Source organism: Coregonus clupeaformis, chromosome 32 (genome assembly GCF_020615455.1).
Source record: "Coregonus clupeaformis isolate EN_2021a chromosome 32, ASM2061545v1, whole genome shotgun sequence".
Classification (NCBI taxonomy): Eukaryota; Metazoa; Chordata; class Actinopteri; order Salmoniformes; family Salmonidae; genus Coregonus; species Coregonus clupeaformis.
Window position 1 is genome coordinate 2,661,286 of NC_059223.1, and position 27,124 is coordinate 2,688,409.

The 27,124-nt window shown below is 42.3% G+C and overlaps 1 protein-coding gene across 1 annotated transcript in view; it reads left to right on the forward strand.

Moving 5' to 3' along the window:
• Positions 1–25,876, forward strand: part of LOC121548161 (activating signal cointegrator 1) — a 65,611-nt gene extending 39,735 nt beyond the window's left edge. The window contains 1 exon segment of the mRNA XM_045209999.1: positions 25,485–25,876. Within this exon segment, the coding sequence (XP_045065934.1) occupies positions 25,485–25,549 (65 nt within the window). The 3' untranslated portion in view covers positions 25,550–25,876.
• The last annotated feature ends 1,248 nt before the right edge of the window (positions 25,877–27,124 follow it).

Below are 27,124 nucleotides of genomic sequence, written 5' to 3' on the forward strand. Positions count from 1 at the left end.
AACCAATGATAGTACTACTAACAGAACAGAACCAATGATAGTACTACCAGAACAGAACCAATGATAGTGCTACTAACAGAACAGAACCAGTGATAGTACTACTAACAGAACAGAACCAATGATAGTACTACTAACAGAACAGAACCAATGATAGTACTACTAACAGAACAGAACCAATGATAGTGCTACTAACAGAACCAATGATAGTACTACTCAACAGAACCAATGATAGTGCACTACAAACAGAACCAATGATAGTGCTACAAACAGAACAGAACCAATGATAGTACTAGTAACAAACAGAACAATATAGTGCTAGTCAAACAGAACCAATGATAGTGCTACTAACAACAAACAGATAGTGCTACTCAACAGAACCAATGATAGTGCTACTAACAGAACAGAACCAATGATAGTGCTACTAACAGAACAGAACCAATGATAGTGCTACTAACAGAACAGAACCAATGATAGTAGTACTACAGAACAGAACCAATGATAGTACTACTCGAACAGAACCAATGATAGTACTACACGAACAGAACCAGTGATAGTACTACTCAACAGAACCAATGATAGTGCTACTAACAGAACAGAACCAATGATAGTGCTACTAACAGAACAGAACCAATGATAGTACTACTAACAGAACAGAACCAATGATAGTACTACTAACAGAACAGAACCAATGATAGTACTACTAACAGAACAGAACCAATGATAGTTCTACCAACAGAACCAATGATAGTGCTACTAACAGAACCAATGATAGTACTACTAACAGAACAGAACCAATGATAGTACTACTAACAGAACAGAACCAATGATAGTACTACCAACAGAACCAATGATAGTGCTACTAACAGAACCAATGATAGTGCTACTAACAGAACAGAACCAATGATAGTACTACTCTAACAGAACCAATGATAGTGCTACTAACAGAACCAATGATAGTACTACTACAACAGAACAATATAGTACTACTCTAACAGAACAGAACCAATTATAGTACTACTCTAACAGAACAGAACCAATGATAGTACTACTAACAGAACAGAACCAATGATAGTACTACTAACAGAACAGAACCAATGATAGTGCTACTAACAGAACAGAACCAATGATAGTACTACTAACAGAACAGAACCAATGATAGTTCTACTAACAGAACAGAACCAATGATAGTACTACTAACAGAACAGAACCAGTGATAGTACTACTCTAACAGAACCAATGATAGTGCTACTAACAGAACAGAACCAATGATAGTACTACTAACAGAACAGAACCAATGATAGTACTACTAACAATACAGAACCAATGATAGGACTACTAACAGAACAGAACCAATGATAGTACTACTAACAGAACAGAACCAATGATAGTACTACTAACAGAACAGAACCAATGATAGTACTACTAACAGAACAGAACCAATGATAGTGCTACTAACAGAACAGAACCAATGATAGTACTACCAACAGAACAGAACCAGTGATAGTACTACCAACAGAACAGAACCAGTGATAGTACTACTAACAGAACAGAACCAGTGATAGTACTACTAACAGAACAGAACCAATGATAGTACTACTAACAGAACAGAACCAATGATAGTGCTACTAACAGAACAGAACCAATGATAGTACTACCAACAGAACAGAACCAATGATAGTACTACTAACAGAACAGAACCAGTGATAGTGCTACTAACAGAACAGAACCAGTGATAGTACTACTAACAGAACAGAACCAGTGATAGTACTACTAACAGAACAGAACCAATGATAGTACTACTAACAGAACAGAACCAATGATAGTACTACTAACAGAACAGAACCAATGATAGTACTACCAACAGAACAGAACCAATGATAGTACTACTAACAGAACAGAACCAATGATAGTACTACTAACAGAACAGAACCAATGATAGTGCTACTAACAGAACAGAACCAATGATAGTACTACTAACAGAACAGAACCAATGATAGTACTACTAACAGAACAGAACCAATGATAGTGCTACTAACAGAACAGAACCAATGATAGTACTACTAACAGAACAGAACCAGTGATAGTACTACTAACAGAACAGAACCAATGATAGTACTACTAACAGAACAGAACCAATGATAGTACTACTAACAGAACAGAACCAATGATAGTGCTACCAGAACAGAACCAATGATAGTGCTACTAACAGAACAGAACCAATGATAGTACTACTAACAGAACAGAACCAATGATAGTACTACTAACAGAACAGAACCAATGATAGTGCTACTACCAGAACAGAACCAATGATAGTGCTACTAACAGAACAGAACCAATGATAGTACTAACTAACAGAAGAAAACAGAACCAATGATAGTACTACTAACAGAACAGAACCAATGATAGTACTACTCTAACAGAACAGAACCAATGATAGTACTACTAACAGAACAGAACCAATGATAGTACTACTAACAGAACAGAACCAATGATAGTGCTACTAACAGAACCAATGATAGTACTACTAACAGAACAGAACCAATGATAGTTCTACTAACAGAACAGAACCAATGATAGTACTACTAACAGAACAGGACCAGTGATAGTACTACTAACAGAACAGAACCAATGATAGTACTACTAACAGAACAGAACCAGTGATAGTACTACTAACGAACAGAACCAATGATAGTGCTACTAACAGAACAGAACCAATGATAGTACTACTAACAGAACAGAACCAATGATAGTACTACTAACAGAACAGAACCAATGATAGGACTACTAACAGAACAGAACCAATGATAGTACTACTAACAGAACAGAACCAATGATAGTACTACTAACAGAACAGAACCAATGATAGTACTACTAACAGAACAGAACCAATGATAGTGCTACTAACAGAACAGAACCAATGATAGTGCTACTAACAGAACAGAACCAATGATAGTACTACCAACAGAACAGAACCAGTGATAGTACTACCAACAGAACAGAACCAGTGATAGTACTACCAACAGAACAGAACCAGTGATAGTACTACTTACAGAACAGAACCAGTGATAGTACTACTAACAGAACAGAACCAATGATAGTACTACTAACAGAACAGAACCAATGATAGTACTACCAACAGAACAGAACCAATGATAGTACTACCAACAGAACATAACCAATGATAGTACTACTAACTGAACAGAACCAATGATAGTGCTACTAACAGAACAGAACCAATGATAGTGCTACTAACAGAACAGAACCAATGATAGTGCTACTAACAGAACAGAACCAATGATAGTGCTACTAACAGAACAGAACCAATGATAGTACTACTAACAGAACAGAACCAATGATAGTACTACTAACAGAACAGAACCAGTGATAGTACTACTAACAGAACAGAACCAGTGATAGGACTACTAACAGAACAGAACCAATGATAGTGCTACTAACAGAACAGAACCAATGATAGTGCTACTAACAGAACAGAACCAATGATAGTGCTACTAACAGAACAGAACCAATGATAGTGCTACTAACAGAACAGAACCAATGATAGTACTACTAACAGAACAGAACCAATGATAGTACTACTAACAGAACAGAACCAGTGATAGGACTACTAACAGAACAGAACCAATGATAGTGCTACTAACAGAACAGAACCAATGATAGTGCTACTAACAGAACAGAACCAATGATAGTACTACTAACATAACAGAACCAATGATAGTGCTACTAACAGAACAGAACCAATGATAGTACTACTAACAGAACAGAACCAATGATAGTACTACTAACAGAACAGAACCAATGATAGTACTACTAACAGAACAGAACCAATGATAGTACTACTAACAGAACAGAACCAATGATAGTGCTACTAACAGAACAGAACCAATGATAGTGCTACTAACAGAACAGAACCAATGATAGTACTACTAACATAACAGAACCAATGATAGTACTACTAACAGAACAGAACCAATGATAGTACTACTAACAGAACAGAACCAATGATAGTACTACTAACAGAACAGAACCAGTGTCCAAGCTGCTTTACATCCTCCTCTCTTTCTCTTTTCTCTCTTCTCTCTCTTTCCTACATTCTCTTCCTGACTCTTTCCCCTCTGTCCCTTTCCCTCCCTCTCCTTCTGCTAAACCTTTCTGTGGTACTGATCGGGCTCAGCGCTGTGCTGTGTAAGGGGTGTGATTAATATCCTTGATTAGGAAGAGATGACCCGGGTGTGGGGAGTTAGCGCTGGCCCTGCTAGAATTCATCGCACTTAAGGCTGCTGCCTTTTTTGGGTTAATTTGTCAGGGCAGAAATCAAGGATCAATCGCTGGTTTATTTGCGTAGTTCAAGTAGCATGCGGAGGTGAGGATGTTATTATGGACTATTTTAATCTGACTGGTCACGGTCGTTGACATTGAGTGGGCAGTGATTGGTGTAATTTGTTTACAGATTCTGTGTCTGATTGTTTAGAATTGTGTTGTTACTATTAAAAGGACCGTGAAAAGTGTTGTGTGACATGATCCACTTGGAACCGTGATTCACGTGTCGTGACGTATCGTAATATATTTTCTGTTGTGGTATGTATTGTATTGTGAGGTACAATACTTAACCCTACTATTTAATGCACCCACCTTTTTTAAAGCAATTCAATCCATATGTGTGTTATATATAGAGGTGTTTTGATTCACGCGTAGTCTGGAAATGTTCATGTACAAACAGCATTTGATGTTATTTACAGCTGACCGTGTTGGCCCCACTGTGTAGCCAAAGCATCAAAATCCAGACTTCAGTAAACTGTTTACCCAACATGCTCATCTCACCACATCTGCCAAAAAGATCAACATTACTCAAGTCCTTCATCAGCATACTGTCTCTAACCTGCCACTCCTGAATACGAAAAAACATGTGGCTACTTCTGATTCTCACTCACTTAAAGCCTCTTCTCCATTTTGAGAACACACAGACGCAATAGCTATTGTTGTCATGGAGACAGCACAGCCCGTGTTTAACGGGCTATTTTTTTTACAGTCCAAGAGAAGACTGTGCAAACAGTGAGCTGTGTATGCCCTGTGCGGTTGAGCAGTGATCCAGGAACGCGCTCGGTCCACAGTTCCCCGTGACTCCAAACAGACCGTGACTCCAGTCCTCATTATAACAGTGGGAGAGACCACCTGAGGACGGAACATAAATAATGCAGAGAAAACCCGAGTGCCGCCGCCACCACCTCGCTGACAAGCCCTTCCCCCTCAACCACATGGTTGAACCCCTAGCCCTGGAAGGCATGGTAAAGACATCCCTTACAACACCATACGACACCGTTATGACACTCTCTTCCTTTGAGGGACGGCTTTTCTACTTCCTCTCCACAGGGCTCTATATGGGGTTTCCTATGGGTGTGGGCAAGGGCCAGTAGCTTTGGCTCTGAAAAATAACCCGCAGCAAAAAATTGAATTCTTTATCTTAATTTGATCCTAATTTCCTCCGACAGTCGCAATGAAAAGTCTGAGATGAAAGAGTTGAAATTCCAATTAAGAGGTAATGACCATGGCGAGTCGATGGTGATATTGGTCTTTCCCTGCTGTGTATTTTCCCCATCTCCCGTCTGTATGTTTAGCTTGGTCTCTCTTAAAATGTGGACTGTTTCCTACTTTGTTACCAGAGGCAAGGGCCCTTGACTCACTGCCCCCAGCCTCTGCCAAGACAGCCTTTTTAAGCTGTGATTAAACATTTACGAGAGGGGAAGAGGGGGGAGCGAGGAAAAGCGAGACAATGCTATGGTGGAGAACAGAGGCCACATTCGGAGAGAAGCAGCTGCTCCCTGATAGCGGTTGGAAGGTCTCCTCAGTACTCCGCATGCCCACCATGAATATTGCATTATCTGGCTACAGAGCCCCTTGTGTTTGCCTCCCGGGAGAGGAGAGCAGAGCAGCCATGGTACTGGGGTGTACGAGTCAAGCCCACACTCCCCCACACCACCAGGCCCGTCCACATTAACTTGCACAAGCAGACGCTCCAGACCAGCTTTCCATCAGCATAATCTCCCAGACTGACTCCCAGACTGACTCAGAGGACCCCTGTCTCGTAATGTGTCAACAGCAATTATATTAAAGTGCACCTGCAAAACATGTCTGACATTTGCTGGCATTTACAGGACGCGTAACTGTTTTCTGGCTGGTGTTTTTTGCTCAAGCCGAGTCGTCTTAAAGGCCCTTTTGAAATGAATAAACCACATATTGGCTCTGTGATGACCCGTCCCCCACTGATTAGCTAAAGAAACAAAGCTATGGTAAATAGCAGTACCGAGGCCACAATTATGTTCATATAAACTCCACAGCAACAAGGTCAATGATGGTACAAGTGAAGCGGCCATTTTGAGAGGCTAGCCTAGCTGACTGTTATTAGCCATTAGCCTAATTCCCTGGCCTTTAAACACAAACACCTGGAGGCCAGGGGCGGTCCTGACCCTGAGTTCAGCCCCTGTTAAGCTGAAGCCTCACGAGCTCCCTCCTTCCCCATCTCATCCTCCTCCTCCGTAGAGTTTCATTAGTGTTTCACCGACTCCATTACCCTGCTGTAATGTGCACTTAGCCTCCTAATCTCGGTGCGGCTAACATGTGACTCCCCCAGTGCACTTTGCACACCTTCTCTCATTTGAACAGGGGACATCCTCTGAGAATGCCAATTTACTGGATAATGCAGAAGAGGCATGTGTTCCCTCCTTGCTATTGCTCACCTTCCTGGCGCTGCACTCTGTCACACCCCCCGCCTTGATTCTTACATAATTGTTTTAATTCTGTTCTATTTCCTCGTTGCTGTTTCCACTCAAGGCGTTATTTTCAATGCTAATGAGGCACAGCAGCGAGCAACGGTTTGTGGCGAGGGAAGATGGAAAGATGGTGATATGGTAATACAGACAGTTCAAACACGAGCGATTCTCTTCAATAAAGCTGAAGCGCTACACGCTGTTATGCTTGGGGTCAGTGTGTTCACTTCCGCGCCGTTCTTCAGTTTTTCCTAGAACCCATGAGACCTGCAAAAGGAGGACCAGTAATTGAAGAAAGTGCGTACTTTCTCAAGACAAGCACTTAAAAACAGTTCAATAGTTCAAACTACCTTGAAGAGGTAAACAACTTGTTCTGGGTTTTTGTTGAAGGCATAGGTTTAGCCTGTCCATATGTGTTTACCTCGAGGGCTTATGTTGTCTCTATGCATCATGTTTGCTAGCACTGCTGCACTTTGCCCACTCCCACTGTGAGCACACGCCCAGAAACTAGCCATAACTCTCTCTGGTAGTCTAGGAGATGTGCTGATATGTCCAAGCTCTGGTATAGGTTTGGAATTCCACTTGTAATGGCGGCAGGTATCCTAGTTGATAGTCTAGCGGCAAGCTCGAATCCCCGAGCCGACAAGGGGAACATTCTGTCTGTGCTCTTGGATAGCAAGATACTTAACCCTAATTGCGCAGACCCTGGCCATGACCGCACTCTCAGACGGTGTCTCAGGGGGAGTTGGGATATGCAAAAAATACATTTCCATTTCACACATGCCTGTATATGTACATGTGTGAAATAGGACAAATATAAGCACCCACCTAATTATTATTATTATTATAAGCCCCCAGCAAATCAGGCCAATGTTTCTGGCATTCCGATCGCTAATTAACTGGAACCAGCAAAGCTTTCCTCTGAATCTCGACTGGGTCGTGTGTCTTCCAACAGTTCTCATGTACCAGTTTAGTATCCCACCAGAGATGTAGCCGCAGATGGAGACCGTAATCACTGGGAAATATCACATCTTTTCCCTCCATTTTGACAGTTCACATTGAAGAGATGTACAGCTCACACCAGGCTGTGCATCTGAAAATAATCTCCTTCGTCTTGACTTGTAAGAACAAAATGTGAGAACCCAGAGGGGTTCTCCGCTGAGTCAGCGATGAGGGAGGGAGATGTCAAAGACGCTGTGGCTCTATTTCAAACCAGTTCCACCTGCAGGCAGCTTTCGCTAAGTATTTCCTGTTGTGTAGCTCGCCACAGCTAAGGCCAATGAAAAGAATGCCGTGACAAGAGCTAAAGCAGGGACTAACTAAACGGATTCATGCGTAACTGTGAGCAAAGTTGGCCCCAGATAGTAAGCAACGTCTGTTACAAATGACTTCATAGATCTATGGGGAGAGACTTAGAATGACGTCATGTCAGCTAGCCTCTGGGAGATCACTGCAGGTGTTCAGCTTCAATGTTATGTTATTAGCTTCAATGTTTTGCTAAATTCTTATGCGGAATCAATGGAAACCATTTCTTCAAGGCTTCTTTTTGCTTGTAGTCAGTGTTGTCACCCACTTCTTTTTTATTTTTTATGATATGGATATGCAAACATATACTGTCTCAGTCGGCAGAGCATGGCACTTACCATGCCAATGGTCTTGAGTTCGATTCCCGCTGGGGCCGAGCATATGTAAAAATGTATGCATGCATGACTGTAAGTTGCTTTGGATAAAAGCGTCTGCTAAATGGCATATATTGTACTACTATTCCAACAACTATAGCATCTCGTTTCCTTTCCCAGATTGTGCATTATATCATTATTATTATTATTATACTATTAAGTAGCACAACTTCGTCACCAAAGTTTGATCATATAAAGAAATATATCAACTGTAGCCCTAAAGACTATTTAGTTCTACTTTACACTGTGGGGTGAAGCTAGTTGTTGCATTGTTCTGACCAACATGTTAACTCTGCCAGCGCCTGTTCTAACCACCTTAGCCCAGGATCAGGGACCTGAGCAGGATAATCCCTCGTCTGGCTCCACCCACCCACACCCCCATCCACGTTGGGCCAGCAAGCTGTCTTTGTGCCATGCGTCCTGAGTTGGGCTGGTGTGGTGGGGGTGCCTGAGAGCTACATATTAGAAATGTCATAGAAACAACACCCCTTTCCTCCCTTTATGGCTATGCTAACCTCTTCTAAAGCTAGAATCCTTAGCTACTACATCCACTTTTGGACTTAATTATATATACCCATTGATTCTTGAAGAATATAACTTGTACAGTAAATGCCTCATGATCTTAGTTCAACTGTCGTACCCAATCAAAACCCAACATATAAGCTTGTTTTACTCCAATGTTTGTAAACAACGTAAATGTAAACAACACTGTATAGCCTCAAAACATGGTTAAACTACTATTTTGATGTCATGGATGGTCAGTCCTTCCATACATAGCTCTCGCTTTCAATTTGAGAGTGATTACATTACTCCAGCCCCATCCCTTAGTTTTTTTTTTAGCAAAACAAGGGGCGGGGAGGACGCTTTGTTATTGTTTAAATTTAAGGATTCTAGCTTTAAGCTAGCAATTAGCTCTGCAGCGAACGTCTAACAATTTGAACTGCTACTTACCGTGGGTGAGGAAGCAAGTGATCCGGTACTAGACCCTGCTCCAATATTTTGAACGTGCTTCCTTTCTTCCTCCCATTGTTGAAGCAATCACTGATCCAACATTATCGGATTGGTGAAAGCTACATAGTGGAATACTTGCTTTCACCCATACTATCAGGTAAGATCTGTGAATACATGAAGAAAGATACTTTTTTGGGGAGGTCTTTAAATAGCTGCGGACCGTGTGAATTTGCTTGGTTACCGTACAATAACCTACACATAAACCCCCATTGATGTGACTTGTAGACAAGCGCTATCTTTCTGAAGCAGGCTAGTTGCTACACTCTTAGAAAAAAATTGTGCTATCTAGAACCAAAAAGGGTTATTCGGCTGTCCCCATAGGAGAACCCTTTGAAGAACCCATTTTGGTTCCAGGTAGAACCCTTTTGGTTCTACCTGGAACCCAAAAGGGTTCTCCTATGGGGACAGCCTCAGAACCGTTTTGGAACCCTTTTTTCTAAGGGTGTAGTTAACCTACAAATCATACAGTGTCTGCAGCAATTTCCTTGTCCAGAACTGTTCTTGGCTTTCTTGGTTGCAGTGTGTTGTTCCAATATTAGAGTGCTATCAAGACTGACGTACAGTACATGGGAATAGATTACAGAGAGAACTGAAGACAGAGGGATTTTAGAGAAGGCAAGGTGAGTTTAAAGACAAATGGCAATAATAAAGAGAATGAGTCATAAGAGTTCAGAGTATTTCCGTTGTATGAACTTTGTTAATAGTCAAGGAATTTAAAGCAATCGAGGAAGCTGGAACAAGCTAATAATTAATGTATCCATTGAATTTCAATTGTCAAAAAGGGACATTTGTTCTCGGGAAAAGTGGATGTAAGGCAGGTGGAAGTGGTTATATAAGATATGTCTCTGGTGAACTTCAAATAGTTGTGGCTTTGGAATCTGCTTCAAATTCCTCACAAAGAATTATAGCTTTGAAGTCGGCTGAGTAAATATAAGCCAACTCTTAATGTTTCAATAAATTGTTTATTTGGAAAGGTGGCTGGGGGAGTCCAATAATCCTGCAGCCTATGTTTTATTATTAGTGGCATGCATTCCCTCTGTGTCATGCACATTAATCTCACTCATTACTAGATTCCTCCTCCTGGACTTTTCAGCAGGTATTAAATACGGCCGTGGCGATACCAGTATTGCGATACTCATTAGTATCGTGGCAAGGAAGCAAAACACAAAGTGGATTTAACTTCTTTAGAAAAACAGCTCTAATGTTGGAAACAAACATCATTATGTTGTCATCCAGAGTCACATGTATTTATTTTCCAAGCTATAGCACACAATATTTTACATACAGCAGGTTTTTAAAGGACCAAAGCGTTTGGTCTGCTTTCATTTTTGTCATGGATTTTTTTTTGCGGTACTGGTATCGTCACAGCCCTAATATTAAACAATGTGAAGACAAATGCACTTTCACATTACAAATTGGCTCTATTCTTTATAAATCCATCAGTCTGTTTTGTTTTTAGTTTTTTTTAAATGTCAATCATCTTTAGGATTATGAAATGTAATGTTTGATATTTACATTTTACATTTTTGTCACTTAGCAGACGCTCTTGACCAGAGCGACTTACAATTAGTGCATTCATCTTAAGATGGCTAGGTGAGACTATCACATATCGTATCAGTACATTTTCCCTCAATAAGGTAGTTATCAGCAAAGTCAGTGCTAGTAGGAAAAGGTAAGTGCAGGGTTTATATATATAAATATATATATATATATATATACACAGTTGGGAGAACAATTATTTGATACACTGCCGATTTTGCAGGTTTTCCTACTTACAAAGCATGTAGAGGTCTGTAATTTTTATCATAGGTACACTTCAACTGTGAGAGACTGAATCTTGTTACCTGTATAAAAGACACCTGTCCACACACTCAATCAAACAGACTCCAACCTCTCCACAATGGCCAAGACCAGAGAGCTGTGTAAGGACATCAGGGATAAAATTGTAGACCTGCACAAGGCTGGGATGGGCTACAGGACAATAGGCAAGCAGCTTGGTGAGAAGGCAAAAACAGATTTTTATTCATGACGGCGTAGTGTGTTACTAATGGTTTTCTTTGAGACTGTGGTCCCAGCTCTCTTCAGGTCATTGACCAGGTCCTGCCGTGTAGTTCTAGGCTGATCCCTCACCTTCCTCATGATCATTGATGCCCCACGAGGTGAGATCTTGCATGCAGCCCCAGACCGAGGGTGATTGACCGTCATCTTGAACTTCTTCCATTTTCTAATAATTGCACCAACAGTTTTTGCCTTCTCACCAAGCTGCTTGCCTATTGTCCTGTAGCCCATCCCAGCCTTGTGCAGGTCTACAATTTTATCCCTGATGTCCTTACACAGCTCTCTGGTCTTGGCCATTGTGTGGAGAGGTTGGAGTCTGTTTGATTGAGTGTGTGGACAGGTGTCTTTTATACAGGTAACGAGTTCAAACAGGTGCAGTTATTACAGGTAATGAGTGGAGAACAGGAGGGCTTCTTAAAGAAAAACGAACAGGTCTGTGAGAGCCGGAATTCTTACTGGTTGGTAGGTGATCAAATATTTATGTCATGCAATAAAATGCAAATTAATTACTTAGAAATCATACAATGTGATTTTCTGGATTTTTGTTTTAGTTTCCGTCTCTCACAGTTGAAGTGTACCTATGATAAAAATTACAGACCTCTACATGCTTTGTAAGTAGGAAAACCTGCAAAATCGGCAGTGTATCAAATACTTGTTCTCCCCACTGTGTGTGTGTGTGTATATATATATATATATATATATACACACACATATATATATATATATATATATATATATATATATACACACACACACATACATATATATATATATATATATATATATATACAGTACCAGTCAAACGTTTGGACACACCTACTAATTCCAGGGTTTTTCTTTATTTTTACTAATCAAATCAAAATATATTTTATATTTAAGATTCTTCAAATAGCCACCCTTTGCCTTGATAACAGCTTTGCATACTCTTGGCATTCTCTCAAACAGCTTTACCTGAAATGCTTTTCCAACAGTCTTGAAGGAGTTCCCACATATGCTGAGCACTTGTTGGCTGCTTTTCCTTCACTCTGCGGTCCGACTCATCCCAAACCATCTCAATTGGGTTGAGGTCGGGGGATTGTGGAGGCCAGGTCATCTGATGCAGCACTCCATCACTCTCCTTCTTGGTAAAATAGCCCTTACACAGCCTGGAGGTGTGTTGGGTCATTGTCCTGTTGAAAAACAAATTATAGTCCCACTTTGCCCAAACCAGATGGGATGGCGTATCGCTGCAGAATGCTGTGGTAGCCATGCTGGTTAAGTGTGCCTTGAATTCTAAATAAATCACAGTGTCACCAGCAAAGCACCCCCACATGAAAACACCTCCTCCTCCATGCTCTACGGTGGAAAATACTCATGTGGAGATCATCCGTTCACCTACTCTGCGTCTCACAAAGACACGGCAGTTGGAACTCCTCTGTATCTCAGTTAGTAGAACATGGTCCTCTGTATCTCAGTTAGTAGAACATGGTCCTCTGTATCTCAGTTAGTAGAACACGGTCCTCTGTATCTCAGTTAGTAGAACACGGTCCTCTGTAGCTCAGTTAGTAGAACATGATCCTCTGTATCTCAGTTAGTAGAACATGGTCCTCTGTATCTCAGTTAGTAGAACATGGTCCTCTGTATCTCAGTTAGTAGAACATGGTCCTCTGTAACTCAGTTAGTAGAACATGGTCCTCTGTATCTCAGTTAGTAGAACATGGTCCTCTGTAGCTCAGTTAGTAGAACATGGCGATTGCAACGGCAGGATAGTGAGTTCGATTCCCGGGACCACCCGTACGTAAAGTATGCACACGTGACTAAGTCGCTTTGGATAAAAGTGTTTGCAAAACATCCTATATGATTACATCCTATATTATGGTTGGAGAGTCTTCCTGGTGCGTGAGAGGCTCCCATGTAAAGTGGGTCAACCATGCTCCTCCAGAGCTTAACGAGCAGCCAGAGGAATTAAGACGGCGTGCTCCATAATTATGAAGAGTGAGGTTGGTGTGGGCTGATTGGGGAACATTTTAAATGTAGAGCCTAGCTGAAGACCAAATTCCAAAACAATATAAAGGACTGTCAGCATCAGTAGCATTCTGCAGCTACATATAATCATTTTACAGTCATTGGTAATCAGGTTATTTGTGAGCCTGGGGGGGGTTAAGTAGCTCATTTAGCCCACTGTAAGAGAGGCTCAGCTGGGACTGACACTTGCGTACATAGTGTTCCGGAAGCTCGGGTGCTCTTAGGCGGTGTGTGAAGATGAATAAACAGGTGACGCAAGGCACAGGGCAGCCAACACAGTTAGCTAGCTAGCTAGCAATGTAAAACTTCAGTGGGCAACCCCAAGGGACCTGCCTGTCACATGTCAGAAACGTTGAGTGTCTCACATGGGACTGTATATGGGTCTATAGAAAGAAGCCTACATCCGTCTACAGACACTGACTTTGCAGGCTAACATTATGTGGTGACAAAGCGTGTAAGGAAGTCTCATGCAGGAGGAGGAAACAGATGGGAGGTACTGTATCTCCGTGACAATTTGGGTTGGTTGGTTAATTGTTTTGCTTGACGCGGCAACAACAGGCTGAGGCAGAACATATGCTTGAGCGCTAACTGGTTCGCTCCATAAGCCTGCTTAATCAACGTTGACCCCTAGGTCAATCTGTTGTTACTTGTCTACTCAGCTGGTTCTGGACTGGTTTTGCTTTGAAGCAAACAGTCATATTGTGTACCTTATCTTCTGTATGCCAATTAATGTCTTTAAACAAGTCATTCTGAGGGGACAAAAACATCAGCTTACCATACTACTAGGGCCGTGACGATACCAGTATCGTGATACTCGTTAGTATCGTGGCAAAGAAACATAACACGAGGATTTAACTTCTTTAGGAAAACAGCCCTAATGTTGGAAACAAGCATCATTATGTTGTCATCCAGAGTCACATGTATTTATTTTCCATGTTATAGCACACAATATTTGACATACAGCAGGTTTTTTTTTAAGGACCAAAGAGGTTGGTCGTCTTCGTGTTTTAATTTTTGCGATGGAAGAAATATAGCGATACTGGTATCGTCCCAACCCTACATAATAGAATGCAATATTTCAATGCATTAACTACCCTTCTCACCGCTTGACAAGATGACATTTACTCAATATGAACATTAGCCTAGACATTCCACGCACAAGCACTAAATAAGTGCAGATGGGATCATGTGGCTGGTGTCTTTGACATGAAATGGAAGATTCTCAACCATCGGTTTGAAAAAAACTTGAAATGTAAAAAAATATATATACACTACCAGTCAAAAGTTTGGACACACCTACTCATTCAAGGGTTTTTCTTTATTTTTACTATTTTTTACATTGTAGAATAATAGTGAAGACATCAAAACTATGAAATAACACATATGGAATCATGTTGTAACCAAAAAAGTGTCAAACAAATCAAAATATATTTTAAATTTGAGATTCTTCAAATAACCACCCTTTGCCTTGATGACAGCTTTGCACACTCTTGGCATTCTCTCAACCAGCTTCATGAGGTAGTCACATGGAATGCATTTCAACTAACATGTGTGCCTTCTTAAAAGTTAATTTGTGGAATTTCTTTCCTTCTTAATTCATTTGAGCCAATCAGTTAGCCCTATTTGGTAAAAGACCAAGTCCATATTATGGCAAGAACAGCTCAAATAAGCAAAGAGAAACAACAGTCCATCATTACTTTAAGACATGAAGGTCAGTCAATACGAACATTTCAAGAACTTTGAAAGTTTCTTCAAGTGTAGTCGCAAAAACCATCAAGTGCTATGATGAAACTGGCTCGCATGAGGACCGCCACAGGAATTGAAGACCTAGAGTTACCTCTGCTGCAGAGGATAAGTTCATTAGAGTTACCAGCCTCATAAATTGCAGCCCAAATAAATGCTTCACAGAGTTCAAGTAACAGACACATCTCAACATCAACTGTCCCAGAGGAGACTGTGTGAATCAGGCTTTCATGGTCGAATTTCTGCAAAGAAACCACTACTAAAGGACACCAATAAGAAGAAGAGACTTGCTTGGGCCAAGAAACATGAGCAATGGACATTAGACTGGTGGAAATGTGTCATGTTCTACTAACTGAGCTACAGAGGACCATGTTCTACTAACTGATATACAGAGGACCATGTTCTACTAACTGAGATACAGAGGACCATGTTCTACTAACTGAGATACAGAGGACCATGTTCTACTAACTGAGATACAGAGGACCATGTTCTACTAACTGATTACTAACTGAGATACAGAGGACATGTATAACTGAGATACAGAGGACCATGTTCTACTAACTGAGAAAGAACCATGTACTAATGAGATACAAGGACCATGTCAATTCTACTGAAATCCTAACTGGATAAGGACCATGTTCTAAGAGTTAAAGAGGACCATGTTCTACTAACTGAGATACAGGGAATGTTCTACTAACTGAGATACAGAGGACATGTTCACTACTGAGATACAGAGGACCATGTTCTACTAACTGAGAAAGAATTCTACTAACTGAGATACAGAGGACCAATCAGGTTTTTATACCCTTAGAGGCTAAAATGGATTTTAGAGCCACATCCTAACTTTTTATATGAGTCTTATGCATTATAACCATTGATGCATTTATATAGGCTTTCATAAGGGCCTTTTATGATAGTATGTTTTAAATGTTAATGCCTGTATGTGATTTATTATGAATGCATCTGTAGCATAAGGGCTGTTCAAAGGAGCTGTGGGCTGTTAGCCAGTCTTCTCATGCACTACTATGGGGTGATAGAAGGTACTATAAATTAATTCACTATGCATTATACACAGGTGGTTCTGGTAGATATGTTCTTCCCTTACTGTGGTCCATTCACTGAACAAGAGAGGCTTTTAAATAACAATATCTGTGCCTCGCTTTGCAGCTTGATCACCGACACACAATTGGTCACTGTTAGAATGTAAGATTTAATAAACCATATTCCATTATTGTATGTGGGGGAGCTCCATGCTATAATATGTATTCGTACCTCTGACGTGTACAAAAAATAATGAAAGTGTAATGAGCTTTGAAATTGGACCATGTAGATATTCATACATTGACTACTCTGATCTTATTAGCAATGTATTAGTGATGAAGAATGGGACTTCCATCGTGTAGTCAGTACACACACACACACACACACACACACACACGCACGTCATGTCAAGCAGAGCTCTCACTTAGAGAAGCCAGCGATACAGTACACAATGTTAATTATCCATTTAAAACCCTGGCCCATTGGCAATGCTGAAGCACCGCTGCTCGAAAAGCCTCTCAGAGAGCCATAATTGCCTCTTATCTTTTGGAGGTCACACTGTGTCCAGTATAACTAATCAATCTCTGACTCAGACCTGCTGTTAACCCCATAGAGCTCCAGAAAATAACATTCAGAACTTTTGGACCATTTAGATACCCCACCGTCTCCTAAAATAAATCAATAGCTGCTGATGACGGGTGGGTAAGTCTGCTCTGTTGCTAAGGAATGGCGAGGGTGAGCTGGCCGGTGGGGTGGGTCAGATTGATTTAGTATCACGCTGCTCGCTTTTTTCGAAATTATGGATCCTCTGTCCGACCACTCGCCTCTGCTGCTCCCATTTCTTAGGGTGGGAAAACTGCCCGATGGCTTCAGTTCCTACTGATAGTGTGACGGGAAGCAATGCTTTGCTAACCAGGAATATGAGGGCGCTAGTTGTGTGTTGTGACATGTTTTCCATGATTAGCAACCCCTCCACCAAAGCCTGCATTTAATTGTTAACCCTCTTAAGTGTTTCAATAGGAAACATAACAGCAAACCGTTAATCAGAAGGGGCTGTATTACCCCCTCTCAGTTTCCTCCTCCTCCCCTCCCCCACCTCTCCCTATCCATTTCATAGCCATGCAGGCGTTTGATGTGTTAGTTTGCTGCCTGAGGAACAGAGGAATGTAGCAGTAGCTAGGGGAGGCAGTAGGGAGGTGGTGGGCTTTGAATTGGTCCAGTCGTTTAAATGTCACCAGGACAGCTCTGTGGGAGGTAGGGGTGAGGGAGGTCGGGCGGGGAAGGTGAGACGCTGTGTGTGTGTGAGCAGCATGGCTCAATTTCCATTTTTATTAACAATCCAGTTACCTCTGTCATGGAGAGGGATGGAAGGGGCCCAGCAGATCAATGTCATCGTGCCTCCAGCATGCCAAGGAGCCTGGCCGCGGTGTTAACCACTTCCTCCCCCCCCCCCTCTTTACACACAAACACACACTGCCCTCTCCCACCAATCAGTAGCCTGAATGGAGATTGGCAGGCCCATCTACACTGCACTCCCCACTCTGAAGACCGACACGTACATTCTTAGCCCCTGGAGACCGCATCACAACCTTGGGCTAACGTAACCTTGAGCTAAATGGGCGGCTTAACCAGACCCACTTGATCTTCCTGTTAGCAGCAATGTCACATTCACAAATACCATTGGCTCCTTTTAAAAAGGGCAAGCTACTGTACTGTCAAAGATTTGTCAGGAGAAAATCCTGACATTTATTGTCGGAAATGGGTTTTAAATTATGTCAGACAACTGTTTTTTTAAGCCGTTGACGAGGCTCAGAGAAAGTGTTGATTGCTGCTCTAAAACACAGCTCGTCCACACTAAGAATCAAGTCTCAAATGTCATATTAGACAGCTCAGAGGAGATGATTGTGAGAAGTAGAATATCCTGCGGTGTGACTGTCAGAAAAACACATTCCCCTGTGTCTGCTTATAAATGTCAAAATTCAGGTTGTCATTCTTTGGCACCAACGACATCTCGCCAACACAATGGGCCTCATTTATCAATCGTCAGCCGCATGTGCGTAAATCGTGTAGCAAGAGAGGCCTACGTCTTGACGGACATTTTCAATTACCAACGTTTTCGTAGCTCAAACGGGTAAACAAAACCATGTTGGAGCTGTAGGAAAGTAATTTGACAAAGGGCAATCAAATGAACATAATGAGATTCAATAGAGAAGATGCATAGATACGGTACATTGAACATTGTTTAGCTAGCAGTGTAGTGCTCCTACAGTACTCCACACCAGAGTGGGAACACAGAGGCACTGTATGGAGGATGGTTGCTAAGGTAACATGAACTGGGGCTGGTGTTGGATGTAAAGCATTGCTCCTCTGTTTCTCCTCACCATTGGTCCATTAAAGCAATGTGTGCATGTCATGACAACAGTGTATATATCTATTCATATTTTTGTTACGGTAGTGGGGCAACGCACATATTCATCCCCATGCTATGCAAAAAGTCATGTTATATTTATAAACCAAGCTATAGTGGGAAATAAACTAGGGATTTAAATAATGACTACATAATGTTTCTCTTCCTATGTCTCTAGCTTACTCTCTCAATTTCTCTCTCACACACACACACACACACACACACAGATGTCTCAGTGTGCATGGGGGCACTTCACTGGGGCTTTTCCCCAGAGATGAGCCTTGCACTTGAGCTGACCGTTAAACAAACACTACTGTACACAGTCACATAGGAACAAAGCAATCTTCTGACCTTGTGTCTGTACCGTGTGTGTCTGCACCGTGTGTGTGTGTGTGTGTGTCTATATCAGAGAGAGAGAGCGCCTGCAGGGGTGTCAGTGAAGGTTTAAGATATTCAGCTTGCTGTCAACGCTGACACATTTCTCCCTCTGCTCCGCTGCACTGATATGCAAATGTAGCCTCCTCAGAATGCAGAGCACTAGATCAGCATAAATGTATTCCCCCTTCTGCTATCTCAACCCCTCTCTCTCTCTTCTCTCTTTCTCTCCCCTTTCTTCTCTCTCTCTCTGAGACTCTCTCTCTCTCTCTCTCTCTCTCTGAGACTCTGTTTGGTCTTGGCTGTTCTGTTCTTGACTTATACCCTGGATAAAGAAATATAGTTTCTCTCAGAAGAGACTGTGGTGTATAGGCAAAAGAATAGGTCCACACACACAGGAGCGTTCTGAAGGTTTGTGTGTGTGCAAACGTGTGTCTGTTTGTACATGCGTACATATAACTCTCCAATCCCCAATGATAGAACAATGACAGCCCCTTACCGCCAATGCCGAAATACAATTAGTCTTATCACCAAAGCCTCTGAAATAAGCTATCTCCCCAAAACACTGTGTCATCAGTAATCCCGACATAACGTAATCTAAATGCCAATGTCTATCCCCAGTGATCCATTCAAAGCCCACGGTACATTTCCATTCTAATTAGATGTGGGCAGTCAACAGGCTTCTTTATAAGAACCCTTTTATAATAACGAGCGATATTCACTTTTTCAGAGTCCCTCAGTGGCTGTTAAAAATAAGCTACGGTTGATATTTTGTCCCTTTGACATTGGGGCTGCAGGGGAACTAAGTAGCTGTTTAGAAACCCAGCGTAACCACACATGTACAGCCACAGCCTGTCAGGATGTTTCTTTGGGCTCTCTGTATTTGCAGTGGTGTACAGAGATGTGAAATATACATTACATAACGTCAAAAGAAAGCTGTCCCTGCAGGACTTTACCACTGACCCTATTCTTAAGACCGGTTTATTAACACGCAGAGAAAAATATAAGAATCTTGATTGAGTATTTGACTTATTTTAATTCATTGTGTCACTTGCCATTAGAAGAGGGTTGAATATCACACACCATCTTGGTCCACCATGACGGGGTATTATGTCATTCTTAACAACTTTAATACATTTTGATATGCCACTTTCAAGTTATATCAATGTCTTATTATAATAGAAATAACAGTAAAGATGAATTTGTGTTGCCCCCTCAGCAGTTTGGCTGATTTGATGATTTTCATAGCCGAGGCGTTTGACTACCTGAGCACACGTGGGGATTTTTAGCGACGGCACTTTGCGTTAACGAGAGTGCCGTGATGGAAGCTAATGCGAAACGAATGAAATGTCTTCTGGACACGTGCCCTCGCTGCAGCAGCATCGCCTTGGGGCGTTCACTTCACATGAGGTTGGTGGTGATTCAAGCTGACTTTAGCATTAGCGCAAGCGCTATCCCTCTGTAGCTAACACACTGCATCGTTGCTGCACCAGTCGCTCTGGCTCTCACTGTAAGAGCCCAGGGTGATTGATAAACACTGGGGAGCCGGCTCCTTACTGGAATGACTCATGTACACAGGAGGAATCTGTTTCCCTCGGTTGGGGCACATTAGTATGGGCGACCCTTGTCACTGGGAGATTTTTCACTGGAAACCCCCAGTCAATGTTATGTGAGTAGGTTATAGAGTTATTAGACCAGAATGTGCTCCTTCCCTCTCTCCCCCTTAAACATGTCAATTCTGGGCATTCTGGAAGCGGCCAAGTATTCGGCCGCTCTTCAGAAGACGATGGAAGTAGATTTCGTAAATGCTTCTTGATTATTAAAACCAACTCATTTGAACATGGTGCCTTCATAAGAGTTTTTCTGCCATTTTACTGGCCAATCTCGTGGAAGGAGATGCTGTAAAGCAGGATTAATACAACAATGAAGTCATAGAAGAAACGTGGACGCCACACATGGCAGCCAGACTGATTCCCTCCATTTCGTCTCATTCACTTCCATTGGATTTAGCTCCCCCCATGTAGCAGGGTAAACCTCCAGGAAAATTGTTAAATATGATTCCACAAGCACTTTTCTATTCCTCTCTTTCTCATTATTGGCTCACCTTCCTTCCTTCCAACCCACCTGAACCCACCACCCACTCCCCGGGCAAGGTGCGCGGCAGCAGGTGCAATCGACGGAGCGTCAGCCCCTATTTGGGACAGCGCCGTCACCCTGCCTCGGAGTCGCTAGCTACCCACGCTCTGTCATTTGCCCTTCCCTTCCTAACCTGCCAGACACAGGCTGCCGCCCCGGTTAGCCTAGCCTGTTGTGTGCGTGACTAAAGCAGAGCTGCAGCAACAGCAGCAGTGGAAATCACTCAGCCATTTCAGCCCCTCGGTGTCTGTGAAAACAGCTTCAGGGGGAGAATGGAGAGATAGATAGAGACAGAGAGAGAGGCATCCTCCAAGGGGAAGCTGCCTGCCTGCAAAACAGCAAGTCGACTCAGTCTCTCACACAGCAGTACAACCTCCACTTGTAAATCTACCAGCCAGGGCTGAGGAATGGAATGTAAATTAGGTGTGACTAACACCGGGATGAGAACCCAGGCAGGTTTGCTTTCTTTTTCCCCTCCCTCCTGCTGAATGATGTGTACACATCCACTTGGCTGCTGTAGTCAGTGTAGAGCCAGGAGATGTAGTCTAGGGATTCTCTTGAGGCACACTGAGTACGAGCTCTATTGGAAAACCAGAAACAAGATGGATGCCATAGTGTCGTCCCCATACCTTGGCTTTAGGCCCCATCTACACATAGATGTCCGGTTGTATTCCCGAGCAACATTAGAATGTAGACTATTCTTTAATACAGTTGTATGCTTTTACTCTCCTCGTCCTCATCACAGTCCTCCTCTGTTGGTGTGGAGTAATTACCTGTAGTCTGAGTGTATCAAGCTTTGGTTATATTTGCATAGCAATCATAAGTCACCTTAGTGAATGGGGATTATCATTCTCCAATACAAGGTATGAATACAAAGAGCTCCCTAGCTGATTCATTGATTGGCATATATCGGATATCCATTATTCCTTGTTTACGCCTATAATTATTACATTATTCCTCTCTTAATCGACAGTGAAGTGCTGCCTTTCAGTGTTTATGTTCATCTCAAGGCCTCCATTAATTGGTGCAGTTGTCAATGGTCCTCCATTACAGTGTAGTAGTATACAGACGGACCTCTTGGCTCCATCTCTTGGGTTCTGAGGCTGGATGTGAATGTTTATCAGAAACATATTGGGCTCTTTCCCATCGGGCTGTATTGAGAACAGTGTGTGGATAGTATGGGGTCAGAATAGTAGTGTGGAGGTGTGAAGTGTGGCCACATATCAACTGGATAGTTGTGTGTGTGTGTGGGGGGGAGGGGGGTTCTTCTATTCTTGTGGGGATCTAAAATCCCCAAAATTCCCCACAAGGATAGTAAAACAAGGAAAATTATACCTCGTGGGGACATTTCCCACATCCCCATGAGGACAAAGGCTGTTTTAAGCTTAGGGGTTAGGTTTAGGGTTACAATTAGGGTTTGGGTTACGGGTTAGGGTTAGGTTTAGGGTTTGGGTTACGGGTTAGGGTTAAGGTTAGGTTTAGGGTTTGGGTTACGGGTTAGGGTTAAGGTTAGGTTTAGGGAAAAATAGGATTTTAAATGGAAATTAATTTTAGGTCCCCACGAGGATAGAAGAACATAACGTTTGTGCGCATGTGCGTGCGCTCAAATAGGGGTGTATTTTACAGGCTTGATGATGGAGCGCTAGCCCTCTGCAGACACACTGCACCAATTATTGGGCCTCCCCAGCTGTAGCGTGTGGCTAACAAACCTCTCTACAGCAGCGCCCAAACAGACCAGCAATCAATGGGAAATGATCTCAGTCGATCAATGTGACATCCTCTCTCTTTCTGTCTCTCTATCTCTTTCCCTCTCTCTCTCTCTCTATCTCTCAACCTCCCTCTCTCTCTCTCTCTCTCTTCTCCCCATCTCACGCTTTCAGCCTCCACTCTGAAATGCTGCGGCTCAGCAGCCCACTCAGCAGCTCCTCCAGCCATTAACAGAGAGGAACTAGACGGAGCTGGCATTAGCACTTCCCAGACACAATCAGCCGAGCTAGCCAAACGCTAACTCTTAATTACGCACTTGACAAGTGAACTATCAGCTTGCCATGTCTGGCTTGTTGTTGTTTAGCTCCGAGGGTTTCATGGTAAATCGTTTAGGGGGGAAATACTAGTTGATTTTATGTTGAGGCAAAGAAGCAGTCTGAAAATACTATTCTTGATTTGGTATGATTGAAACAACACTGCATGGAATAGCGTTGAAACTAGTGTACATGTTCTGTTATAACCAGTCACCAGGTTTGGATTAAACTATGCAAGAACACCATTTATCTGCAAGAATTCATGTTAGATGTACAGTATGTTATTTTGACTCAGCCAGAAACACAGTCCTCTATGTTGTGCAGGGCATTGGTTTGTGACATAAACATTCCCAAGCATTCAACATTGTCACTCGGGCAACCACTGTATTTTTAGCTAGCTGCCAGAATCCAGAGGCACTCCCTTTGCTTTGGAGATTTGGCTCCAGGCATAACAGAGAGACGCACAAATAATACACTGTCAGTATTTGAGGCGAGTTTAGAAATGGTGAGCAAACAGTACTTCTCCTTAACACCCTGCTACACGACCACTACCAGGGCATAGAGTTGAGCTCTAATGTGACGAGACGGAGAGAAAAGTGACAACTACTGCTGCCTGTTACACTTACATCATGTTTGTCCTACCTCAGCCCCTTGGAAAACCAACATCAGTGCTAACTGTTTGAATAGTATGAGTGTTTTTGGGCTCCGCCTTGCTAGATTACTATGTGTTTAGCTGTTAACGGCTGCTTCCACACAGATGATCTAACCTAATATGGGTTGTACTGGGCAGGGATTGCTTGAGGGGCCTATGTGGTGTGAATGTTGGGGGGAATAGAGATGCTAATTTTGGCACTAGCTACAGCATTAACTTTTTTTGCAAGGGCTTTGAGAATAAATATGGCAGGGTTATGTTAAATGTAGAGCCAGGTGACTGGTTGAATAAAGAACAAATGGATGGGCTATTTTGGTGCTAAACTCCCAGATGGCTTCGATACGGCAATTAATAAGTACTGCTGAGAAATAGACGATGCTAACAGCAACGCAAATGCTAATTCAAGACTTGCAAAGACTTCACTGTCACCAGAGGGTCTACAAAGCAGAGACCAGTTTACAGCCAGCTCTTGATACCTGTTGTGCTGTGCCACTTGAATATCCACAGAGCTTCCTAGGTCAAACAGCCGCTGCTATCGGCAACTGGCCCAGGGTTGGCTTTCAACTACTTAGCTTGTTTGTGGTAACAAACTAACTAGTAAACATCACTTAACCTGCTATTATAAGATATCATGACTATGTTACAGGTCTTGATTGGTACCAAAGTCTTCGCTGTTGAAATAATCCAGTCATACACCTAGGCCTACGTCAACATAAAACTGTGCTGCTGTTTTGTACAATCTATATTTTCCAGCAGCATGTTGAGCCCTGTCAGCACCCATAGACGAAAGTCTTCTTAGAGAGATTCTAGTGGAGAACTGTAACTTGAAATGGTTGGGTAGGATGAGATTTAGTTCAGAAAAGCAATCAGACTCATGTTTGCAACGGAGGAAGGGACAGGATCTGCCGGACATGTCTTGAGTTGATGGTGTCGAAGACCTGTGGCAAGCTTCTATTAGGCTCTTATCTCCTCCATTGCAGGCTATGAGGCACGTCAGTGTATGTATGTGGGTTTTCTTTGCCACTTTGACCGGTCCATAAAGCCTATTACGAAGTCAGTCAGTGGTCTAAAGCTTTGTTAACACTATGCTCTGTATTGATGGTCCTTTGAATGTAATATGCTGCCACGCTTCACTGCTAGGCTACTTCAGTAGTAGTAAGGACACTTTTCAAATATTTAACAGTTTTTATTGATTTTCCACTGTAAAGGAATTGATCCCCACTCTGATAACTATCCCATATATATTCTTAAAAGTAAACCACATCGTATAGGAATGGTTCTGTCCAAATGACCACTATAAGCAGTGGCTTATTAGATTAAAGACTTGACTAGATGTACCCAGAACAAAAGGCTGTGGGCTAGTCTGTGGTAGCAGCAGGATAAACAGGCTCGCTGTCCCTTTCCCTCACATCAGCTCCCCCCTATCTGCCCCGGACGCCTCTAATCAGCAGGCCTTGAGCTCTCCGAAAGGTCACTCTCTCCCTTTTGATGGTGTTTTGATTCATTCCTTCCTCCCTCTCGTCCCTCTCTCAACCCACCCTCCCTCCCTTCCTCTCTGCTTTCCCCCTTTCACAGTCAAGCTGGAGAGTCAATATCATAGGGGTGCGAAGATGGGACTTGTTCCGTCGGCGGCCGTGTGACGTTGGCGAGAGAGAGCGAGAAAGCAAAGAGAGAGTGTGGACCAGCTGGAGGAGAGGCGGAGGTTGACATTGGCCAAAGGGGGACGAGAACATCCAGAGTGGGTCATATTCTGACTACTGTGATTTATCAGGAGTTCCAGCTACCAATAAATATGGACACACTGTGGCTACACGGCATCATGTCATCCTCTCATGGGATTTACAGTTTAAGGACTATGACTAAGCAGATATTCACCACACAGGAAAGTTATTACCCAGGTTCTCTACATTCTATACTGTGTACTCTTGAACAGTTGTGTTTCCTGCAATAAACAATGTTGAAATGAATTTTTGTCTTTATTTTTTTTACGAAAAATGACAATGACCATAGAAGGGTTGGTTGTTTAGCAACAAATCCGAGCCGTGCGTGACTATGGGGTAAAAACAGACGGGGTTGGTTTAGATTTTTGACCGCATGTAAGCTACAGTATATTTTGTCTCCAATGTTTATTGAAAACATAAATACATTTGCACAATGAGCACTTGTTGTCTCTCAAATACATCGTTACAGTTGGTAGCTAGCTAGCAATTTTTTTGCCATATTAGCATAGACATGAAATCAGTCGAAACACCTCAAAACAAGACAAGAACAAAAGATGAAACGAGCCACTTACGATTCTCCACATGGCAGTTTTTTGTCATTCTTGCTAGCAATCTGGCCATCCAGAATCACAACAACATTTCGTGACTTTGTCAGCTAACCCATCTACAATGAGAGGGGAAATCCAAACTAGAAAATGAATCTAAAAGAAACGTCAACCATAGCATCAAACTTGCTCTCTTGCCCTATCAGTCATGCTCTTGTTCACTCACTCAACCATCACCACACATTTTTTGTACATTTGTGAAATATAACTCTCCAGAAGAAAACGTTGCATCCGTCCTAAATCGCCTTTCAGATGTAATGGGGCGGCAGAGGCCGAACATGGAATTCCGTGGTGACTGAAGGACCAATTGGCCAAGAGTGATTAAGTTCCTGTTCTCTTTCCATTATTTAGCTGTCAGAAGCAGGCCTCTTGAAGTCATGTCAGGCTGGCCCTCGATGGGATTGAGTGTCCTCTTGGTGACAGGAGCATCTTTACCTCAATAGGAAATAAACAAAGGTGCCAAACGAGCGTCATGACTCCACACAGAGGCCCAGTCAGTGAAAGCCAGCAGCGATAGAGCCCATGAAATTAGTATTATTTAGTTCGATTTGCACCGTTCTCACCTTCAAGAAGTCACTCAATTGTCATTTTCTTCGAAGCATGTGCTGTTTTGACAAGTTTTGATTGTTTTTGTATTGATGCATAGTAATTATGTGCTTCTGTGTTTTAACCACTTTTGCTCGGCAGTATGGTTATTTCCATCAGAATGTTTTGTTTGAGTGGTTGTTTGACTAAGCCCTTTCTTGCCCGAGGGGGTTCTTTGCCGTGAATCACCTCACACACACCCATTGCAAGTTGTACCCAGCATTGTAATTCACCATTGATTAGCCTAGATTTTCTCTTGTTTGAGTTTCAGATTAAGCCACAGCCCTCCCATAGACAGCGTTCA